The sequence below is a fragment of the Anguilla anguilla genome, chromosome 2, assembly GCF_013347855.1.
Source record: "Anguilla anguilla isolate fAngAng1 chromosome 2, fAngAng1.pri, whole genome shotgun sequence".
In the NCBI taxonomy this organism is placed as follows: domain Eukaryota; kingdom Metazoa; phylum Chordata; class Actinopteri; order Anguilliformes; family Anguillidae; genus Anguilla; species Anguilla anguilla.
The window spans coordinates 25,718,522-25,743,017 of NC_049202.1; the positions used below are offsets into that span (position 1 = coordinate 25,718,522).

Genomic DNA, 24,496 nt, shown 5'->3' on the forward strand with positions numbered 1-24,496 from the left:
CACGGTCGTCAGTCATAAACAGGGACTGCGCAAATTCACTGATACATATAAGTGTGAAGTGGAGTAATAGTGTAGCGTTCTTTTTTTGTTTTTTTGTTTTAATCAATTAATACTGTCTAGATTTGTGAAACCATAGACGTGTGAACTTTTTCTTATAAACTGACGAATATTTTTGGATCAGAGACGCATATGTTGACAAATCTTAGATCTGGCAATTTATCTTCCGTTTCAGTGAGCCACCGGCAGATGTAGCTGATCCTCGTATATGCAGATCATTAAATTCGCGCAGCACCTAAGCAGGCATGTGTACGAAACTCAGGATACCTGTGAACTGGAAAACACTGGCTGCATTTCGCCAACGTCATCGTTCTTTTGAACGACTGAATCAGATTGTAATTACCCGGAGCAGTTAAATTGTTGCAGATGTCTGGAACTTATTATTTAACGTTATGATTGATTTAGGATAACATTTTTAAATAATTAGCGTTGAATGTTCCTACACACGCATTCAACTTCCATTCATTAAAACGATGTCTTTATCAGCAATCCCAAAATGAAAAGATATTTTGTAAATAAAAAAAAAAAAATAAGCGCCAGGTGAAAATGGTGTAGCATTTGCCATTTGCCACACTGTATGACCACCACCACGTGGTCAAAATGCATATTGCCCTCATGTTCCAAATTCTGTGTGCGTGCGTGTAGAAACAGTCAACTTTCATTAAAATGTCTTTATCAAACAACATTAAATCATTAAACCACATAAACACGCAAACACACGCACGCACGCACATACACACACACACACACAACAGAACAACATTTGATACTATGCATCAAGGCCATGTATTGTACACATTGGGGGAGGGGACGTTTATGTTGTCAATCTCAATTGGATACGACATATATCAAGTCTAATTTTGAAAGGGGACACAGCCAAGAGAATTTGATATACCCTTTGTTATTTTGAGTCAGGATGTTTTGTTAATCATCTTTTTTTTAATAGGTGCGGTGTGTAGAATTTAGTGCCATCTAGTGGAGCAGACTAAACCTAAATCCAAACGAAAATGCGTTTCACTTGCTTAAAACAAGCCTGAAGGAAAATTATACCTAAAACAAATAAGAACTAAAGATGGCAGCAATACAGGTGTGGCAGAGCATCATATGGGAAGATACCCAGCATCTGGTGATGTTTATGGGTCACAGACTTCAGGCAGTCATGGAATGCAAAGGATTTGCAACTAAGTGCTAAATATGATGAATTTATATTAATTTGTGCAATTACTCATGGTCCCCTAACATGGGGAGACTATATATAAAAAGGCTGTCATTCCTACACAGATCACCCAATATGGATGTGCCTGAGCAGATCATATCAGAGCTAACAGCCTGCACTTTAAGTTTATTCATTTCAAATCCAATGTGCTGGAGTACAGAGCAAAAACTAAAATTGTGCCACTGTCCAAATACTTAAGGACTGCGCCGTTTATAATGCACACTACAGCATACAAAGGATGAAAAAAATGGAAACTGTATAGTACACCCGGAGCCCTGAATAAAAAGTTGCTCCCCCAAAATCTGTCTGTCCCCCCAATCAGAGCAGTCTAGAACCAGGGCTGGTGCGATTTATAGCACACAAGGCTTCATCCATTATGCAGTTCATGAAGCCTTGTGTGACCATTGTCAATGTTTACCTTCCAGTTCTGCGAAGGCCTGGTTAATCTTCTGGCAAATGCTGTCTTTCAACAGTGTAGATGGGACTTGAGTGCCACCTGCTGTACTGAGGGACCCTGAGCAATGACTTTTTTTCTTACATTTCAAGTATTCATTAAGCAATGCGATGAAGACAAGTTTGTAAACGTGGAAGAAAAACTCTTCTACCGTTAATCACGAGAGCTGGAAGTTTGACAGTATGTCCGTTCTGCAATGGATTTCCAGATGAAGTGTACTTCTGCTCGGCAGCTGGATGCACGGATGCACACCTGAAAATTGTAATCACTGGGATACTTTTGTATGTAATGTGGTCTGCAAAACCTACTACCAAATTTTCAAAAAACAAATTTTCTTGTAGTGCGTAGTTTTTCCAATGCTAAATAAATAAATTATTTAAAATTGCCACTGAAATAAATAGGCATAACAGCATTTGTTTGCTTTGGTTATTTATACTGTAAATTATTTTCATTGCATAGAGGCTTGCAATATTCAAAAATTAGCAACCAAGTTTAAGTAAACCTTTTTCTACTCAACAACTTCAATGATTCAGAGATAAATTATTTTTATCTAAATGATTTTTTCCTGAAGTGAATGTGAATTAATTCATTTTGTGACATTGGTCCCAATCCAAAATATGACCTGTGTGTTTGCCAACAAAAGTTCAGCAGTTTTTTGGGAAACTGTTTTTGGTTAATTCCTAACCTTGGCTTTCATCCTAGAAAACACTGCAGATATGCATTCTATAGACAGGTATAAAGATCCTATGTTCACATTGTGCTATATTGCAAACAACTGCATAAAAAGAGGTAACAAAAATTTAGAAACTGATCAAATTCAAAACTAAGGGGAATAAATAGGCTCCTAATTAGGTTGTTGAATATGTTTAAATTAATTCTTTCCCTTAAACTTATTAACACAATGCAGGTTTGGCTCGTTATCATTTGCTCCGTCTTTTAATTCTTTATTATTGACAAAATAGCTAATTTTAGTGTCCATGTGTCCGCACCCCCAATTACGGGCCTATTAATTCACATCAAACGTAAACTTGATCCATTAAATGATTTTGTAACTTCTTTTATGCAGTAGTTTGCAATATAGCACAATAAGCAGAATCTAAACGTGATTTTTATTCTTTATGGCATGCATAGCTACTTCTGACATGTGTCTTAAAAGGGTAATTAATCCCTGTAAAAATAAAAAACACATAATTAAGAAAAATCTACAAGTGGGTCCCCAGTCGGAGTCTGAATGCCTAGACAATAGGCTATGTGCATTAATAAGCCAGTATGTATGGGTTAACACACAGGCGTCAAACTCCAGTCCTGGAGGGCTGCAGTGTCTGCTGGTTTTCAGTGTTAAATCACTGATTGGCTAAAGAATCCACACACCTTGTTCTTCAGTCCTTAATTGGCAGCTGATTGAAAGGAAACCACAAAAGCACGCAGACAATGCAGCCCCCTTGGGATTTAGTTTGACACCCTATGGTTAGCAGGAAAAACGTTTATTGATGAATAATTAGTGAGTTATATAAATTAAATATATGTTTTTTCCAGTATTACAGAAAAGGCTGTGCAGATAATTTTTGTGAAGGAAGAGAATGTTTTCTGCTTGTATGTTAGAGGAAGAACGCCTGAGAAAAGGAAACGATAGTCTCCTCTCATTCATTACAATCTATCCTGTTTCACAGGTTCTTTAATTATCCGTTGCGGCTCTTCTTTGCCATGACCTGCATCACTACGCATTCAGAAACCATCACATTTTTTTACCGTATGTATTTGGTTTCTTTGAATTTAGCATATTTAATATTCATATAATTTAACAGGAAATATATTTAAGAGTTCTATGTTCCTAACTAAACAGCCCAAGCAAAAACGGGTATCAGCCATTCTAAATGGTAATCTATGAATTGCACGTCTTCTGTTTCCTATCCATTTAGTGAGTGCTCTTATCCAATGACTTACACAGGAAAGTATCTATAATCAGTAAATAAAGAGCAGCATTAACATAGAATAATGAACACCTCCTTAAAGAAACAGTTCTTGCATTAACTATATGGTTATCAAAATCAGTTGTCCAAACATTGTCAAAGATATTCATACAATTTGTTCTAATAATAAACTGATAAGAGCACAGTGGGCAACTGAGTGTGCCAACAGCACGGAGGTGTGTAATATTAGGAAGTCACTAAACAGTTTTAAACAATTAACTTATGTCATAGAACCGATTAACTACAAACTTTTATCGTTGTAGAAAGGCCATTTAAAACTCAATTACATAAATTTAAATGCATTTAGCAATTAATAGCAATCAAAAGTAGGCAACAATAAAGCCTTTTTGTTGTACAAGCCTGTTTACAATTACATTACAAATACACCATTCTTTCACACTTACATATATAGGTTTACTTTCCTGGATAGTAAACAATAGACATGGTGCCATCCAATGCATGTTACAACCTGCATTTGATCCGTCTATGAACAAGGGCAATTGAGATAAAGCTGACTGGATAAATGGAATGTATAAACAAGACAAAAAGTGACTCTTCTCATTAGAAGGATCCAAAGATAAGCAGCCACCATTTTTGCTAAAGTCAGAAAGGCCACCTCAATTAACTGGCATGCAATTCAGCCTAAAAAAGGACCTGCAAAAACACCCTTAACTGACCATGGCACATTGTGGGTGAGCTTTAATTGCAGAGATTGAGTCATTTTAAGGTCTCCTTGTCCTTGGTAAGAAAATGCAGTCCTATTATTTAACATCTCAACTCATTAAAGATAAAATTTGAAGATAGGGACAACCTATTGACACACAAAATTCCACGACTAAGAGAGGACAAGGGCTTGTACAGACAGACAGAAGTAAATTTAAAATGGTGGAACAAACTCCCTGTTACAGTCAGGGCAAGTTAGTCTTCCACCACCGAATGAAAACACACCCGTTTAAACTGCATCTTGGCTTAATGACTTTATCACTGCTTGTTGTTTAAACTGTACGTATGCACTTTTGTAAATTGTGCTGGGTAAGAGCATCTGCTAAATGCCTAAATGTAAACACTGAGGACAACGTACTACAATGGGGTGTCAAACTCAAGTAAGGGCAGCCTGAAAGGTCTTATTTGTGGTTTCCTTTCAATCAGCAGCCAATTAATGCCTTGGGAACAAGGTGTGGGGATTCTTTAGAAAATGAATGACTTCAATTAATCACTGGTGCTGAAAAGTATTAAACCAGCAGGCACTGCAGCCTTCCAGGGCAAGAGATTGACAGCAGTGTCCTAGAATGTCCTGAAGGAAGGTTTTCACTTTGGGGTCAAATCTTTAAAAACAAGGCACCAGAATGCTTTCGAGTTTAAGTGGCTAACTTCAGCAAACGAGGCTATGACAGTGGAAAATCATAGATGGGACACCATGTACAAAAGCTTATAAAAAAGATCAATACATCTGTTGCCAATGAGGTGATGACCCAAAATGTCTTTTGCAGAAAACACCACATTAAACGTTAGAAAGCTGAAGTACAAAAAGTCAAGAAACCATAACGCTTTTGAAAAAAAAAAAAACATTTTATTTGAACTCATCTGAACATCAGATATACTCGGTAATTGTTGGTCAGCAAGAACCGCTTGTACATTTGATATTGATGGCGTAAGAAACCCAAAACAAGCAATCATTCTTTTTTTGGTTTGGTTGGGTGGGAATCAGTGGAGGATTCTGTGGCCTAGGGGCTACAATACGAAGTTCTTTCAGAATAAGATAAAGGCCGAATAGGGGAAAAAAATAAAGAAAAGAAAAAGCCAAACAAAAACCTACAGAGTGGAGACCAGTTTATTAAATATCAGAGGCTAAATAAACTGTAAAGGAAAACTGCAACATAAAAAGTCCATGTTAAACACCGTTTCAGTTTTAGTGGCCAAAAGGCCTTCAACCTAATTTTGTGAAGGACACCGCAGTGACACAAATGTGTTCATAACACAAAATCATTTAACACAGGCTTGGCCCCAGTCAGTGAGGATATGACACTACGAGATCCTATGATGATGTCATAGATGAAATAGAGGATAACTGTGTAGCTGCATCACTTGCCTGAAAAAATTAGAACATAATATACCCATTTTTTCAAATATGAAAGAACCACGTAAACTTAGAGAAAGTAATTTGGGTGAAAAAATGCCAATTTTTCTATGACGGGTTGGAACCCAAGCTTATGCTTGACAAAATACACAAGCCATAAAGAAGATTGTGCTTGCCTTATAGAAGTCTAACTAAAATCAGACCGTGGGGTGATGACTTTTAAACATGGTTTGTGCCACTACAAAATGAAAGGAACACACCAAGGCAGCCTTGCAGTATCATAACTGATAGTGTGTCAGACGATGAAAAAATGTTTGGAAAATGGAGCCTTCTGATGAGCACGGTATCGTTCGGAATTTAATTTAAGCCCGTGGTAACCAAAAAGAGCCTGAAATACAGCCTATCGCGGCTTAGCTCACAAATCACATGAAGGTAAATAAATGTTGCTCTTTACATAAAAATTGGTTAAGCAGCAAGTTATGACGGCCAGTTGTTTATTCAGTAACAATAAAAAATCCTTTAAAAAGTAGAGGGCCATTTCGTACAAGTAATAGTTTCGTCAGATCAGATCTTGGCCATTTCTCAGCCAACTCAGCAGAACAAACTGGTGATGTTTGCACCAAGGGTCAGCAAATCCCATCATAACGCAGAATATCTAGGTTTTGAGAAGTCAAAAGGCTCTGATTTCTGGCAATAAAAAATGAACAATCCTATTCATAAAATAAATCAAATCATGCAATTACACCCTTCGGACTCCCAACAAATCAAGTATTCAGTGCAGTTTGATGCTTTGCACCAGCCATACACCAAGCAAAAATGAACACTCATTCATTCTCAGTACTCACTAGTACAATAATAAGAGTGGCATGAATCTCATTTGTTATTATTGAGGGGGGCAAAAACATTGTGAATCACTGCCAGCCTGACGCGAAGGTACAGTATTGGTATTGTCCACCCCTAATCAACAGAGCATCGAAAATGTACAATTGCAAACACTATATCTACATTTGGGGGTGCTAATATGCTAACAAAATGCTCAAAGGCAGGGATGAGAGATCCCACATTATAGAAGGGCTGAAGCCCAGCTGATTTTAGTCTCATCTTTCCATTAGCCACAACCTTACCCATGGTTAGTTACTCAAAAGAAATATTAATAAAATAGGCAAAAAAGAAATATAAAAAAATAAAAATAAAACAGACAGCCAACCCTGTGTCCCTTGATGAATCCTGTTACACATCCCAGGTGTAATGAGTTAGCCCTGTAATAGAAACTCCTTTCAAAATGGGCACACACGGTACATCTCCTCTGTGCTCCTCACAAATTGCAGGACACGGTGTACTGAACCCAAGTGTAGATTATGGCAACATGGTTTTCAGTGAACATAATTCCCAGCAAGCAACTTACTAAAGTAAAAGTTATTCTTCAACAAGAACTTTGCAACACTCTGTGCCCACAGCAATGCCACCTCTGGTTAGTATGCAATCGAGAACACAGTCAGGAAGTCAGGCAAAAGACAGGCACATGGCAATAACTGCTTCTCCAGCTTTACCATTCAATTAGAAACTGGCTAGCCCTCAGAACACACAAGCACTAATTTGCCCCTCCCTCACATGTTGTCCTGACAACAGTAGCAAGGCACCACTTTCAAGACCTGTTCCAAAAAAATGCTTATAGTCAACAATTTAACTAGTTTCAATGGCAAAGTGTTCAACATCATCCTGAAACCAGCTTTGACACTAAAGGCTTCTTAAATCAGCTCAACATGCTTAATATCAGTCTCAGTTAAATTCCCCATCTTTTCCCTTTTCCCCACAACACAAAAAACAACAAATAGGTCACTCGTTAAACCACAAGACATTTCTTGAGAAGGGCAAACTGTTCTGCAAGAGATACAATTATCCACAAAAATACAAAATATTTATTAGAAAAATTACCTTTAAAAAATACAAACTGGCGGTTGGCATGTCCTACTGGAACCTTTGAACTACCGTTTGAGTAACCATCAATATGGGAAGAGTAGGCAAGAGTTCAGCTTTGACCAGCAGACACCCCTACCAACAGACCAAAAACTAACATGACTGTAGCAGGTACTAACATCACAGAATATGGAAAAGATGTTAATTGTCCTCTCAATGAATGGGCAAAGAGTGGTTAAATTCCATACAGTTAACCTCCTCTACAAAAGCACTTGCATTTGGCTGATCATTATAAGAGGTGAAAGCAGGAGGTGCAGGAGAACAGATTGGTAACATCGTGCATACACAAGGACACAGCCAGGAGGAGTACTGTGCGTGTCATGTGACTAACCTGCTAGACCCTTCCACACATTTCCGTCCACCAACCACTCAATGTGCTTGAGTAAGAAGTACAACAGGGGAACGAGGGAGGTATTCTTAGACCACTTTGACCATGGCGGGTTTTGCACACTGCATATCTCTGGGCGTCGAGGCAGCAGCATGCCTCTGGATGGCAACAGAGTAGACTGACTTATTCTGAAAGAGATGGATATATTTATATATTTATACTGTATATGCTTTTAATTTTTTATTGTGTTTGTACAGTTTTCCCTGATGGCCTGCAGGGCCGCTGAGTATTACAGAGTACTGAAAAGGAATACCAAAAAGAAAGGGGGAGGAAATGATGCAATTGAAAAGTTCTGTCCGTTGAAAGAGAAGTTAAAAACTTTCCGTAGGGAACCGAGGAATCCTGGTGCAGTTTGTGGGTTTTTCTGTAGTCTTTTCCATTCCCGACCCTTTCCCCCACCCCTTCTCCCAAATGTTCCATACACCGGTCACACACATTCTCCACAGCCGAGGTCTTCACTTCTGTGAATGAGACGGACGACCGGTTAGTCCCGCTGCCGTGCTCCGTTTGAACATGCTGGCTTCAAAGAACACCTTTTCTTGTGTCCACGTCTCCGTTATAAACTTTAATTTAACAGTAAGGCTTAAGAGGGAAATCTATTAGACAACTATATTGGTGTCTATGATGCTTCTTTATTTAACTTTTTCCCCCAAGTAAAATATTGCTAAATGATCACAAGGACTGTAGCCAACCGAAAAACTCATAAGGCAAGCTAGCTTCCCAATTTATGTAGTTTACAAATCTAGCCGAAAAACCAAGCTTGAAAGTTTAAAAGGCGGTTTCCGAAACCATTTTTACCTATGAAATGTCATTTATTAATCATGAGATTATACTGATTGCATTTATAGCTATTAGCTAGCCTTCAGTTATGGTACACTAGAAAATTACAAGAGTTGCTCCTCTTTATGAAGGATGTTTTGTTAATTTTGGTAATATTGTGCAGGTAATCTAGTTACTGAAACCATCGGTTTCAATATCAAACCATGCAATTCACATCTCAGGTAAAATTACAAATAAGACTACATTTAATTAGCCATATAACAATGGGCTAAGATAACATGCACAGATGAAAAGTAGTCTAACATGCTACCTGGACAGATAACATTCTATAGGAATAATTGGCGTGGCAGATCTATGCTTACCTATGTCAGCTTCTTTGCTTTGTTGTAGAGCGAATCCACCACTTTGCTCATGTTCTGAATGGTTTCCAGGGCTGCCTCATAGGTTTTGTCTACAGGGGGCTCATCAAATATAATCAGCACTCCCTCTCCCTGGTCCAGTATTCCTGCTCAAACAAAGGGGAAAGCACAAGGTCAAGAACAAGGACAGCTGACAGCTAGCACACATGGCTGACGATGATGCTCCAGTGCACACAGACCAAAAATCTGTAATGTGACTGGGGGCCATCTTGCCGAAACGTGGTACAAACTAACTGAAAGTCACGCGAATTGGGACTCAACCCAATCCTCAGTAAGGGCCACTGTGAATGTTCTTATCTGTCCACTGTCCTGGCCCTAACCAGAAAGATGTGGTTATGTGATCGTAATGCGACAGATGGAGATTACGAACAGTAGCAGGACATGGGAGTTGAGAGTGAAAGGACACGCTGACCCCCAGGGCTTGCGAGATTAGCTTGGGCGGTTTTGCCATTGGGAATCTGGCAAGTGAGCCAGTCGGTTGGCATGAAAAGCAGAATGGCAGTGCCAATTTTCACCAAAGGGACTACACAGATCTGCTTGATAAAAGGGAAGACAGCAACTGAACAAAGCTACTGCATAAAACACAGACAAGAATGTACAGTGTGACGTGCAAAAGTACAATTTTAGTCATATTTACCGTGGAACTTCTTGTCCAAAATCATCTGCGACAATTTCCTCTCGACATCTCCCTATGAACGAGGAAGCACAGTCTAGTCAGAAGCACTCACAGAACATGATGCTCAATATTTTGCATTTGCCATTCTTGCTAATTTGTACAACCAGTCACCCTACTTAAAAAGACATGAATAAGTGACAAACCCATCAAAAATAAAGGAATATTACCATATACAGTACCACTCAAAAGTCTGAGTACACTTGCTGGGAACACGGTTTTTTTAAATATTGTATAAATTTCTGTACATGCCTGAAAATAAAAACTTGTTATAATAGACACAGCAAAACATAAGGAGTGTGACAATAATGTTCAAGAAAATTTTAAATTGTCTCTTAAATCTTGGATTCCTCAGAATAGCCACCTTCGCCTTGATGACAGCCTCACAAACACAAGGCATTCGGTTCGGACGTTTCAGCAGGAAATGATCAGATACGTCTTCCCAGCTATTCAGCAGATCTTGTATTTCAGGGGAAGATAACTGCAAGTTTCGCAAACTAGTGACTTCAATGGACCTGTGCTCTGAATTTGATGTCACCTTTGGCCTGCCTGACCTTGTTCGGCCATTTTCTTCAAATCGTTGGATGAAGTTCTTGAGATTTGTCTTAAAGATTGCTCTCCATTTCTAAAAGTAATTACTGACCGTTTTTTTTTGCTTAACTGAGCATATTTCCCCATTTTCTGCTCACTTACACTCAGGAATGAGTTGGAAGTTGCACCTATTCTACCTGTACTTGCAGCAATAATGAACCCTCACCTTTTAACAATGATTGTTGACAAGAGGTTAATTAGGTACCATGCTAGTTAAATCAGAGAATATCCATTTAAGCCAGGGTTCTAACACGGTTATACATATTTCAGAATTTTAACAGTGTTGGGCTAGACTGGGTCAGACTGAAATCCCCTTGCTTTGTGTGATTTCCATTTTCATTAAAAAATTTATTTTTAATGCAATTCACCAAAGGTTATCTACTTGTACATGTACAAATCATATAATGAAATATTAAGTGTTCACAGGCAAATTAATACAGATTACAGCACAAATCATTATGAAGAACCTGGTTTAAAGCAGGTGTACTCAAACTTTTGACTGGTACTGTACAGGTTAAATACCCTCACCATCTTCTCCAGACAATTATTCCATAATGCATAAAATAAATAAGACCAACTGGATTTGTCACCATAAATGAAGTGCAGCACATCAGAACCACTTCTGTACAGAAACACATTAAGCTGTGCATTTCATAAAACTACCTTTCCACAAAGGCACATCAGTCAATTGACTAACCACTGAAAATCCAAATAGTCCAAGGCTTGAGGAACTAATAATTCCTTCTAATGTCCCACAGAATTAGGAAAAGTAAAACTTGCATCAAACAACTAATTGATGCATGTAATCCCATTGTGTACGTGGGTATAAAAATAGTTCTGTATGACAGTTTTTGTAACTTGACAGAGGATGAAAGAGGTAATCCGCTGTTAAATGCTCCTGCACTACCTTCCCTCAAACTCCCAATTGTAATTTAACAATTGACCGTCTGCTTGACGTATGAATGCCTTTGGTTCTGGTACCAGGCCAGCCTCATCAGGGTGTCACCTATTGTCTGTCGACAGACTTCAACTGGAAGCAAGAATCCCATTTCTGCAGTGGACGTATGGTACTCACCAGGAGCAGGTTCTGCTCCGTTTGCTTTTGTGGTTTTAAAATAATCGCTTTCTGAGGTTTCACGATCAACACTTGATCCTGGCATGCCACTCTGTTTCATATCATTTCTATTAGATTAAGCTGGCAAATATAGAATGGCAGCCATGGAATGGCATGTGGTTGCGTATGCATTTTGAGTACTGAGATTGCAGCACATTTTGTGCAACTGCAACCAAGCTAAAAGAACTGAACTAAGCAATGGTTGTGAAAGCAGACCATCCTGAACATGACAAATGACATACACTGCCCACCTGTGTAAGGACCCAAAAAGCAGCTAATGTCACACCAACAAGAAAGAGAGACAGACTAGTACAAACAAACCTGGCGGTCAGAGAGGTGTGCTAAAATCTGCTCTTCCTGACACATTACCCATCATCTCTTCTGTCCCCTGGCGCTTGCTGTTCCATATTACCATATGATGAATATTCATGATGACAGCCTGCTGGCTCTAAAGGATAGGACGGCATTGGGAACTATACGGTACCAACCAATCAGAATGATCTACCAGCATAATTTTGCTTATGGAGAAAATACTGGCTGCCAAAAGAATACGCAAAAGATTATAAATTAAATGATAACGCATAACAAATCACCAAGTAAATGCACCACTCTGTGATTAATATCTTCCGCAGTTTTTTTTCTGTCAATCTTCTTTTCTTTCAGGTTTTTATAACACCTTCATCAAATACCAGCGGCTTCCAAAGACATGAACAGGTCGTACCTTTGAGAGTTTGATTAGAGTCGATATGTGTTCTATCTGCAAAACAAACACAACCAGAAAATATTAACAGTCAGACGGGGGAGGTTCTCAAGCACAGACAGAACAAGCATTCAGAGCGGATTATGAGGGCTTCGAAAAGACGACCGCCACACGCCTGTACTCTGGAGAAGGGCTCGATGACACGGATGAGGTTCTGTTCCAGCAGGTTGTCGTAGAGTTTGGCCAGGTGGGTGCTGATGATGGGGTCGTCCCTCAGCTCTGCTCTGTATTCTGTCAGGGCCTGAGAGACAGACCGAGTTACAATAACCTAACCAACATTTCACTGTCATTTTTGTTGATATTACTATAACATTAACATTGTTTTATTTAATACCGTACATGCATAATCATTTGGGAGATAGAGGTGTCAATGTGTATATGTGGAAGGAAAAACACACCTTTTCAAAATCTGCCAAGGACCTGTTCTTGCTGGCTAGCGCCACACATTTCAACGCATCTGTCTGCAGGGACATGGAGAGCAAGACCGTCAACTCACATCTGACTTTGACATAGCCATATTTCCACTGCTGGAACTTCAACACACACAAACCGGAAACGGCTAATTTCTTAACTTTCTTTCTGGGAATAGTGGGGCCACAACTGAACAACTGGGTGTTAAGCTTCAGCTAGTATTGCTTGTTCCATTGGTACTATGTAGCCAAAAGGAGTCATAGGACCATAGAATTATTTTTATTTTTTGCAGAAACATGGGAGTGCAGCTACTGAATGCCAATTACTGAGTAAAGCTGTGCATATTAAATGAGAACAAATAAACAAGCAATAATGCACTATGAACACTCTTGAACGCCGCTGAATAAGTGGCCAAGAGCACCGAAACCTGATTCATTGTCCAGCTGCACACAATCATGTGCTCCATTGTAAACCTGGATTGAGTACCTCCATAGAAACCTACCAACCAGCCTTATTTCAAAATGTGGATACAATTTTTAAGACATAAAATCATGGTGGCAATGTCGTACACCGGCTAATGAACTGAGCTTGTAACTGTGGGCTCGATTTCCAGTGGCGGCTTTGCGGCTGCACCCCTGAGCAAGGTGCTTAACCTGACTCACTTCAGTAAATATCCAGCTGTATAAGTGAATTGTGTGCGAAAAAGTAATATTTAATAAAAATCATCACTGTGAGCCCATATGGGGCCTCGGCTAAAATACTGAAATGCAGGACAATACACTAAACCCTTTTCGTTTTGCTCCTATGAGAACTCCATTCTAATTTTATCCTACCCTAGAAAACAAAAAAAAAAAAACTACAACTATCCTTGCTTCCTATCTTTATTTTCCCCCATTTTCACTATCCCATTTATCTGCTGTAATACAATCAATGCACGGGCCAGATGTGGATTTATTTCCCCAGCTCAAAGGAAACAGCAGTTGTTTGTGAAAAGAAAAACAACTCTGCTCCATCCAGCTGATTCATTGCCTAGCAGCGATGCGACCGGTGGGGTGACCGTCGTGACTGATACTGGAATGAACGCCTCACTCTGTAACTCAAAATTTTGCCTCCTGGAGGACGGAGCCAAACTACATCGGCAACAAGGCTACAAAAATACCCGTCTTCAGGGGCTTGTGTTCAGAATGCTCAGGCTCCGAGCCAAAGGACGCTGTAAAAAGAACATTGTAAACATTGAAATAGTTTTTTTTTTTTTCCCACGGGAGGACTGGAAGGAAGGAAGGGCCAGTCCAAAAACAGGCAGTGACCGTGGCTCTTACCTGTCGGCCTGCATACCGTAGGGCCAGTTTGCCGCTGATGAGGGCCTGTACGTCCTCTGGCCTGCGAGACAGACAGTGAAAGAACAGGGTCACTGGCTCTGATTCTCTTCAAAGCCAGACCATCAATGCACTGCACTGCCCCCCCATAGGCTCCCATCAACAGCTCCCGTTCACAAGCAACCAATATTTATTTATTATGCAAATATGGGAGAAAGTAAACTCGCACGTGATCAGAAAACCACCCAGCTCCAATGATTTATTTTTAAAGGTATATTGCAATTCCCTCTTCTGAACATGAACAGCAAACCCTAAATTAATTGTTTAATATGCGTTAATAGAATTCATGAAGCATTTCAAGACGGAACCCAAGAAACTCATTACATCTTACCCATCTCAAGCAAGGGACCTTAATAAAGTTCATTTATAAATGCTATACTACCACCTTCCCCAGGCTTTTTTTCCTACTCCATACAGACCCCTTATTGCCTCTTCCAAGACTGAGCTTATCATAAGCCGCGTTTCCACCGCAGGAACTATACCCCGGAACTAGGAACCTTTTGAGGAACTCAGTGCGTTTCCACCGCAGGAACTAGGGTCTAAATGTAGTTCTGGGGGCTTTGTTTTACCCCCCAAAACGTTCCTGCTCGGGGGGTAGTACTTTCCGAAAGTACAGGAACCTTTTGGGTGGAGCTTGCAGCGCTGAACATTTCTGATTGGTCGAGTACTCGTAGCATTTGTGTTGTATTTATTTTCCGCCATTACCCGCCATGTTTGAAAATATGCAGCGGCAAACCAATTAATTTTCATAATAACTTCAAATCAAACTTGTATGTTATGCGGCGCAGTAGCCTACTTTTGGTTATAGCCTGTCAACGTCTTGGAATTATAACGTGTGCTCTTCTGTTCTTTTCTTGCTTTAGTATTCGTTTTATAAAATGCTAAACATTCGTGCTGGGACAGCATATTACGTAGGCTACCAAAACATTCAAACGGATTAATTCGGTTGCTGAATATTTTCTTCCGGATTTTCTTTGTTAGCCCGTTGTAATTGACTCAAAACGTTTGATACAGTTATGTGAGGTATGCGGTAGTTCTGCATAATTAACATTGGTGATACAGTACAAGCAAACTGGAAATCACCTTCCGCACTTTTTATCCGGGTAAAATAACAGGTTAATTCTAGTAATCTTCCCTTTAGCTTTTTCAGACTGCCGTAATTTTACTCAATTTTACTGCCATTTTTCAATTCCACGAAAAGACCAGGAAGACTATGGACTCATTTATTGTGCATGGTTCGCATTTGGAGGGCACACTTCGCTGCTCGGCTAGCAGTAACTTCGAAGGAAAGCAAACGGTGGCTGTACCACTACTAATTTACATTTTCACGCAAGTCCGAGTTTTCGTTGTATTCTTGTCATTTTGCGATTAGCCTATATGGAATTGACGACGAGAAAGTAATAAAACAGCAAATTGTTTACAACGTGTGCATGTTTTCTGCTGTTAATGAATGTGTTTGAGAGGATATATGAAAATCAATAAATACAAAAGTAACCATATATAGTCATTGTTGGTAACCCGTTGTATATAAGTGGAATAAACCCCTCCGGGCTGTCCCGGTTATTAGAAAATAATGTAGGCTACTTCGGTGGTAGTATGGGGTTACAGAAGATATCATGACAGATGGACCGACGACAACGTCAGTGGGCTAATTTGCCTAATCTTCGCGGTACTTTAGACCCCGGTGGAAACGCAGACAACCATTGGCTGAAGGAACCTTTTAGTTCCTGGTAAAGTAGTTCCTGGGACTGAAAGTTCCGGGTAATTTTGGTGGAAACGCGGCTAAATAAACAGTTTCAAAAGCCCTTCTCAAATTCATGGCCCACTCCATTACATACTGTGCACTGTGCAAGTATAGCATTTCAGCATAGTGGGGTAAGGAGCTCAGCTGTAACACTCACAAGTTGAGCATGATCTTGCAGAGGAGCATGTACTTAAGCGCGGTTATAGCTCGGGGGCTGTCGATGGAGTCGTAGCCTTCGAACGCCTCGTAGAAGTAGGAGTAGGCCGTCTTCCAGTCCTTCTCCTCGGCGGCGTGAATGATCCCTGCGGAGAGGGCAGGACGCAGTCAGCTTTCTTCATGGCGGCACAGAGTACACCTACGTAAGACTGGCAGGTAAAGCCTTCAGCCAGAGTAGTTCTCATTACTGCCCAGTGACAGTCCTTGTTAGAATAGGTTAGGGCACTTCCCTTTACCTGAGAGACAGGTGTAAAGACAGTCTGGCCAATCAGTAGCACTAATTGATCAGTAGGGGTGAGACAAAATATTGTTGCATCGAATTTCGCGATACAAAACAATGGCGAAACGATTCGTGGCACTGTATCGCATATTGTGAAATTAATACGTGATTTAAAAAAAATTGATTTATTATTATTTTTATTTTACATTTCATCGTTACTCATTACTCATAATCATACTAATATTCTTAAAGAAAAACATGACTTTGTCCTAGAATTGCCTCTAAGACAAAGTTGCCGATGATCACAATTGTAGCCAGGGTGTAAAATTAACACCCGCCAAATGCGGGTGATTTTGCGGAGAGGCTGGTAAATTTGTGAGGCTTACACGCCACAGTGGCGGATGCCCAAACTTTGTCTGTACTGTGTTATTGCGTTATTTACATGGCAGTAACCTGGCAACCCATCTCGCGTCACGGCCACGAGACTCGTTGAACTCGGCTCCTCATTGGCCGGTTCCGCCTGCCCTTTCGCCTGACCAGGAAGTAGCCATCCGCTAACACTATGTAAGGCAAATAAGCCAAAAACAAGCTGCCCCTTAACTATCTAAGCTTCGCCTGTGACTTTACGGGAGGATTTTAATCACAACGCCTATCAATGCGATACACAATCTAATAGACTGTGTCACAGAGTGGACGGTGAACCCAAGCACAAACATCTTCATCCGTGGTCACATGAAGACAACAAACTAAAATAACAAAGTTAGTTCGCCAAATAGCTTTTAAATGGCAGACTAACCCTACAGCCTAACCAGGGCAAAACTCGTATTTTGTTTTTAGTCACCCTGCTTATGAGCATCGTGTCGGAAGCATAAAGCAGAGAGCACAGAACGACAGCCCGGCGTTTATAAGACGTCACACCGAGAGTCAACAACATTGCCATTGTCAACATACTTAAATAAATACATGAAGTATAGCCTTTAAGTGTGGCTTATGTTTCATTTGGATATTTAGCCTTTAATATTGAGGTTTAAAAAGTAGAATTTGCAAAAGTACATCGTGTCAGTGCAAAGAATTGTCTTGTGTTATAAAAAAGTAATCAGTGTAAATTAAACTAAACTAGGTTGGTTCTATGTGCATTATTATTTATTTATTTGTTAATTTATTTTATTTATTTCCAAAGGTTTAAAGGTGGTTGGCATGTGAATCCAAACATATCTTATTGTTATTGTATGGTTATTATTTATTATTGTTAACCTAAACTTGCACTTTATTTTGAGATGTTAGAATTCGCACTGCAATTACTCAGTTAATTTGACATATTAGTGACATTTTACATTACATTGTTCAATAAATAAGAAGACTAGTTCAATGAAGTGTTTTTTCCATTTTTTTAAAAGGAGTATCGTATCGTGAACACCGTATCGTGATATGTATCGTATCGTGAATTTTGTGTATCGTCTCACCCCTATCGATCAGTTAATTAATTGGGTGGAAAGCAAACCAGGGATGCATTTGGATTCGATGTCCAGATTTGAGTATCCATGTTTTAGTCAGTTGCTCATTTAAATATGAGACAAAGAAACACAGCTAAGGCCCTCAAGTATGGAGATACTGATCCCGGCCACAAATCAATCCAACGGTCGCTCTCTAAAACGAATGGCAGCTTCCTGCCATTTCAGTTTGGCATTAGTGTGGTCGCCGCACGTGTCCCAGCTACCACACCTCTTCATTCACTCGCACACAGAAAAGGACAAGCGCTGGCTAAGCGCGCATGTTCACCACAGGGTTAGCAGGCGGCGGTGGCTCACCTGACTGCATGTCCAGGGCTGCCTGAAGCTTGGGCGGGCAGTAGATAGCGTTGGCCGTGGTCCTGGCAGAAGTGAGGGCGGCTCGGGCCTTGGGCAGGTTGCTGAGCGCGTGGTAGGTCTTGCTCTCGAGCAGCTGCACCTCCACCAGCAGGGCCTTGTCGTCCATTTTCTTCAGCTCCTGCAGGAGCTGAGAGCCTGCAGAGGGGGGAGCAGCAGTAATGAGCATTTAAAACTTTGTTCCCTACCCAATGATCTACATGGCCGCACTCCCTCTGGATACCATAAGTTCTCCTATTGAAAATAATAGACCCCAAACATAATAGGTGTATAAAAGATCTTCGGTACAGCTCAGTGGTAATCAACTCTGTTCCAGGAGATCTACCATCCTGTAGGTTCTCATTCCAACCCTAACAACGCACACATCCTTCAACACCTAAAGATCTGCACTGAGCCAATTAGTAGATTCAGATGCACCAAATTAGGGTTTAAATGAAAACCTACAGGATGGTACATCTCCAGGAACAGGGTTGGTTACCACTGGTATAGGTGAATGAGTTCACTCAGCTTCTAGAGGACCAATATGGAGAAAAACAATCTGTGCCTCCCACAGAGAACAACACTTCAAAACTAGCAATACGTTTCTTTGAACAATTAATTTCATCACTATGATTTAGGGAAGGCATTCCCTAAAATCAAAAGCGGTTTGATCTTCTCCGCATAACTCCTCATTGAACAATCACAGCATGGATCTAGCAGATTTGTTACAAAGCTCCTAAACTTGTAAGAAGCTGACAGAAAGGAAAGCGGTTTATTGAAGTTTGAAAGGGAGAGATGGGTCAGATAAGAGGCTGACTGTAGAGGGAACGGATTGTTCGATACTTCTAGGTTTTGAGGCCAAAACTGAGGGCACCAACTGGACAGCCCTGCAACAAGGAACAGAATTACATTTCTGTTTGTTGTTGTAGAACAACTTAGTGACAGAACACCCTTCATGCAAATCCCTCATTGTGCTCATTGTGGCCGGAATAACAACGATCAACAAGGAACGTCGGATTGAATACCACCAGAAGAAGGGCAGTTGACAAAGCGCAGGGAAACGAGCTGCAACTCACCGAGCAGCAAGGCCTCCTGGTACTTCTTTGTGTCCAAATACAGGGAAACTAGACGAGCCTACAGAAAGGGAATGACAAGTAAAGATTGTTACATCTACCATCCAATTTCCCTACATTCATAAAATAAATCACAATATCTAATAAATAGGAGCAGCGAAATACCAAAGCTTGGAAATACAATATTCGATAACAAACTCACAATACTCAAACCAGCTGGAAAAAGCATAGGGACTAATTTTTCCTTGAGGGGGGAGGAAAAAAAAAAAAAACCACCATGTAAATTAACTTAGCACAGCCATGTGCTGAGCAGCCAGTATGCAGAGATCTGCTGCTCCCTTCTAGGTCCGACTGGACGAGGCCGCTTACCTCCAGGGCCTGGCGTAGGAAGGTCCTCTTCTCCACCTTGGCCCACTCGATGCACTCCAGGCAGAGCTCCACCTCCTGCCCCGTGGCCGCCTCCATGTCCAGGAAGAGGTCCAGCAGGGAGCGCACCAGGCGGGCCGCCTTGGCCTTGCTGATGGAGATCAGGAACGGCCTCACGTACTTCAGCAGGCCCCCCAGCTCTGCGGGAGGGAGCCAGAGCGCACAGTCCCAACACACTTAGAATCGGGGGTGCGGATCTGAGGGGAGCTACTCTTACACGCCAGACTTCACTTCTTAAGCTAAATTCATTTGTCAAGAAATGCCTTGTAAACTTATCTTCTTGCCAACTGTCAAAGATAGAACAGCATGTGGCCATCTTAAGATGATTTTTATGAATGATACAGTAGCTAACGCTCTCCCCAAATCTACCATTAGCTGCCACATAGGCTATTTGCCCCGTAAGTTGTACTAATGACAGCAGTCCAGTAAACCATAATCTGTGCTCATTATTAAATCGGACATGGAATTTTTCATGGTAATAATGTAAATCAAAAAAATTCTGACAGATGGAACTGATCACTAGTACTGTAACTGACTTGTGTCAACACAACACACGTCGATTCGATTGCCAACCAGCTCAGGGAAGCTGAAGGAGTCTGCACTCACTGGCAGCGATGCGCAAAGGTCTTACCCGCAGCCTGTCCCGTCTTGGCCAGGAGAGATCCCAGCTCCAGGATGCTCTGCTCTTTAACCCGAACAGCTTCCTCATCGTCCTCCTTAACGTCTCGCTTCACTGAGGGAATAACAGGCAAAGTTCAGGATTAGTGTTGATTACAGACCCCCATGGGCTTGAGAAAACGGGACAGGACGCGCAAGCTGTGCAGAAGCAACTGGCTGTTCGGTCATTCTAAGGCAGTGGCAACAAACTCTGGTCCTGGAGATCTACCATCCTGTTGGTTTTCATTTCAACCCTAAATTGGGGCACTTGACTCTAGCTCAGCAAGATCTCTAGCTGCTGAAGGTGAAGCTGAGCTTCGTTAGGGTTGGAATTAAAGCTAGATCTCCAGGAACAGGGTCGGTTACCACTGTTCTAAGGTAACACTCAAACCCTTGCCAAGCAGCAGATCACAGAGTTCTCCCTGGGCGAGTTCTGACACACTGCAGCAAAATCTGCAATAGCTTCCCAAAACACAATTTTATTTTTTTATTTAAACTTTATTTTACCAGGAAGTCCCATTGAGATCAAAATCTCTTTTACAAGAGAGACCTGGCCATTAGGTTCAGGTTGTCAGGTGTGGATTTTTTTTCTTCAAGCAAGTAACCCAGGTTCAAAATGTTTTCATACTTCTTAAGCTTAGTGATCAACCATCCTTCCCAGGGGAACAGAACAAAATAACCCTTGCCAAAAGTAAAGTGTTAAGAGGCATAGCCTCAAAATAGAATAACTGAGAAAATATTTTGGGAGAACTGGATGGGAAGTCATATCAATACAGCATGCTTTGCAACAACAATTATAAATTATTAGCTTCAATTTTTTTAAAGCAGGGACCATAGATTATAATCACAATGTAAAAAAGCAGCCAGTGCACCTATTCTAAAATCATACCAAGCACAAGAGGAAAAAACAAGACAGTCCAAATCTGTGTAAAATACACTGGCATGGACACCATCATTCATCTTTTTAAAAACAGCTTGCATGCAGCAAAATATTCACAAAAGCTGGACTTTTGCTTTTGCCAGGTGACAATAAAAACATCCTGGAGAGCATATCCAAGTATTTTGATCCTGGTATTAGTCAAGCACTAGAAAATACATACATGACACATTTTTTAAGCAAAGAACGGTGCACTTAAGTCTATATTTAAGCTGCCACTTGCATGTCATCATAATTAGCAACTAAGACAATTTTTTACAGAACAGTCTTAATGTTTTTCTTTGCAAAGAACACCTGACACTAAAGCTTTGCTTCAATTTTGTTGCTTGGCCATAGGTTATGCACTTCATTTCGTTTGGTGATGGTAACTGAATTTCCAATACAGAAGCTACTCTGACACGGTTCACTTCTTAGGTGAAATGAACATGTAAAGGGACTCCCTTGTAAGAATCCTTCCATGCAATCACCGGTAGAACAGTATTGTATGTGCATAACAACAGCATGGCCATCTTGAGACAGTCATCTTGAGAGTTTTTGCAAATCATTGAGCTACCCATTTCAAAGGCAGAGACTAAAATAGAACTCATGTTTTGACCTACGCGTGGCATTCCTTGATACACTTGTTTGCCCACTTCGAGCGCAGTGGAACAGAAAACGCTAGCCAGCTAACGTCATACCTACCTACCATAATAATGTGAAGTCACGCACCATTAGCTTGCAACTAGCTAGGGGCCAACACAACCCAACACCTATTTAAGTATGCACTCTAAGTATTGCAACGCCTGTACATAAAAAGATAAGTAACATTAGACTACATAATAATAGCCAACTAGCCAGATACTATAACTTGATTCGAAGCTTCACTTCTGGGTGGAGTGAATTAACGTTGACTAACGTTAGTTCACCAGGCCGTTAATTACGAAACAACTAGGTCTAGTCTTGAGGAACGATGACACCAAGTTACAAGTTTTATTCGTTAGAAAATCACAAAATGTAAATGTACAAATTCCTAGCTAATTATCGAACTCTAACGTTAACCATTACCGACTAATATCAGCAACTAACCTGCTACATTGATGTACCGTTAGCTAGCAAGTTTGTTTAATAGATGATGCTGCACAGCTAGCGACCTAGCTAGTAATCAGCTAGGTAGCTCATTAGCAAGCAAACCATGTTTTGGACAAAAACGCGGTAATATTCACCGATTAAAAAGATTCGCCTACATTAAATCCAAAACGTCTGCAAGCATATTTGAGTTTTTACTACAAAGTTAGCCAGCGATCCGCCAAACGTTACATGACTTGCCATATCCTAAATTGAAACGAGCACATCTTTGGTAGCGCCAACTATGACGCTTAATAAATAATAATAACTTGGCTACCAAACTAAGATATTCTGGATGTATTCTACTAACGTTAGCCACGTACCTTTCTAGCAAACAATGTAATGATGATAAAGCATCCAACAGCCAAAGACACTGGCAGTGGTGAGATTCCGAGCTTTACCTAGATAGCGAATACCAACGAGCTAGTCTTGCTAGCTAGCTAGCTATAGAATTAATTTACACTAGCTAGCTAGAATCGAAAGTCAAAGGATATATTTACATGGTGCCGATGTACAAATATAGAAGTGAACAGAATAATGTCTTTATTTAACAATGGGTTTTATTGAAAAAATGACTGAAATGTGTTGGCTTCAAGCACAGAAATCCAAGTTCACTCACAACCAGGGTCTCCATTTCCCGGCCTACCACGTCTGTCTCACAGTGAGTCAGCAGCAGCAGCAGTTCAAGATGTTAGCTAGCTAGCTAGACTACAGTAACAAGCAAACCGGCTCCCGCGGGTGGACAAAATGCACCTGGCAATGACGGAACCGCGAACAACCACACTCCTGATCCAACTTACCCAACGTTAACACACACCACGACCACTTAACTTACCTATTGAATGCAAAATGTCGATGGACGCGTTGCGGTCCGTACTGAGGAGAGATTGAGCCCTCTGAAACTCTACCACTGCCGCGGCCGCCATCTTACCTATTCACGGGCAGCCTGCCCAAACAAACGCGACAGCAGCAGGAAATTGCCGATAAAGCTTTATGGGAAATCGAGTTAATGGTCAACCTGGTTTTTGGCGGGAATTGTAGTCATTGAAGGAAAGTCATCCGGTTCAGATTTTTTCATTAACGTCCGATACAATATAGGCCTTACTAATGTAATTATTTACCGTAAATTTTCGCATATGATTAACACATTGCCCATGATCATGACCCATGATGTCCATACATCACTATCTATATATAATTTACCTTGCTACAGTATTTGTAACCCACAATAATGATCATGTGTTATTAATGTAGGATATGCGCTATGCATAAAGCTTAATTAGGCTGTGTAAGTGATTTCTCGGTAGACTATTCAGTGCATGGACATGTGGGCTCGTGGAATTCAGGATGAACCAAAGCTAAATGCACAGCAAATGCTTATATTTTCATGTCATCAATTCTTACATATTGCTATGATTTTTAAGCCAGACCCAATTTTAAGAATGCCTTCACATTGTTATAATTGTTAGCCTACAGTCGAATGCTCAATTGTGTGTGTATAGCCTACGTGTGTATGTGCTTGTTTATAGAATTAACAGTAACCATAAATTACATTCCAGAATCCATAGCTACTTTTCTACGACAATTACCAATTCTTTTTTAATAATCATTTTCCGTAACATTGTGATTCACATAAAGACATAACTAATAAATAAGCCTAAAAGCTCTTTCCATTCCCTCCTCCATTCCCTCCTAAATTCTAATTTTATTATGTTCTTAATTCTATTTTGCAAATGCAGTTAACAAAACACGATAAGCATACTTGTTTGTACTTTAAATGTGTTTAAAATGTATATTTAGGCCTATGCCATTTTCTTCTAGCCTAGCTTTGCTTTTGCTACATAGCCTACCACTGGTAAAATATATAGCCTAAGTCTAATAATAATAAGAATTGTAGTCAGCATCATCCTCATCATCTTCAGCAGCAGTGGGATCATCATCATAACCTCAAGGACATTATGACTTATTCTATTACCTTATAAGCTACCTTTAAATTCAAGGGGAAGACAGTG

The 24,496-nt window shown here is 40.4% G+C and overlaps 1 protein-coding gene across 1 annotated transcript; it reads right to left on the minus strand.

The window, feature by feature from the left end:
* Positions 1 to 5,250: 5,250 nt before the first annotated feature.
* Positions 5,251 to 23,449, minus strand: LOC118220134 (26S proteasome non-ATPase regulatory subunit 11-like). Its single transcript, XM_035403783.1, has 13 exons — positions 23,320 to 23,449; positions 20,418 to 20,519; positions 19,730 to 19,926; positions 19,364 to 19,421; positions 18,252 to 18,446; positions 16,165 to 16,309; positions 14,207 to 14,267; positions 12,875 to 12,937; positions 12,592 to 12,717; positions 12,438 to 12,473; positions 9,976 to 10,027; positions 9,282 to 9,424; positions 5,251 to 8,600 (listed from the first exon to the last, which is right to left on the minus strand). Exons 1-12 carry the CDS (start codon positions 23,408 to 23,410, stop codon positions 9,282 to 9,284), a joined length of 1,269 nt encoding a protein of 422 aa, XP_035259674.1. The 5' UTR covers positions 23,411 to 23,449; the 3' UTR covers positions 5,251 to 8,600.
* Positions 23,450 to 24,496: the final 1,047 nt, after the last annotated feature.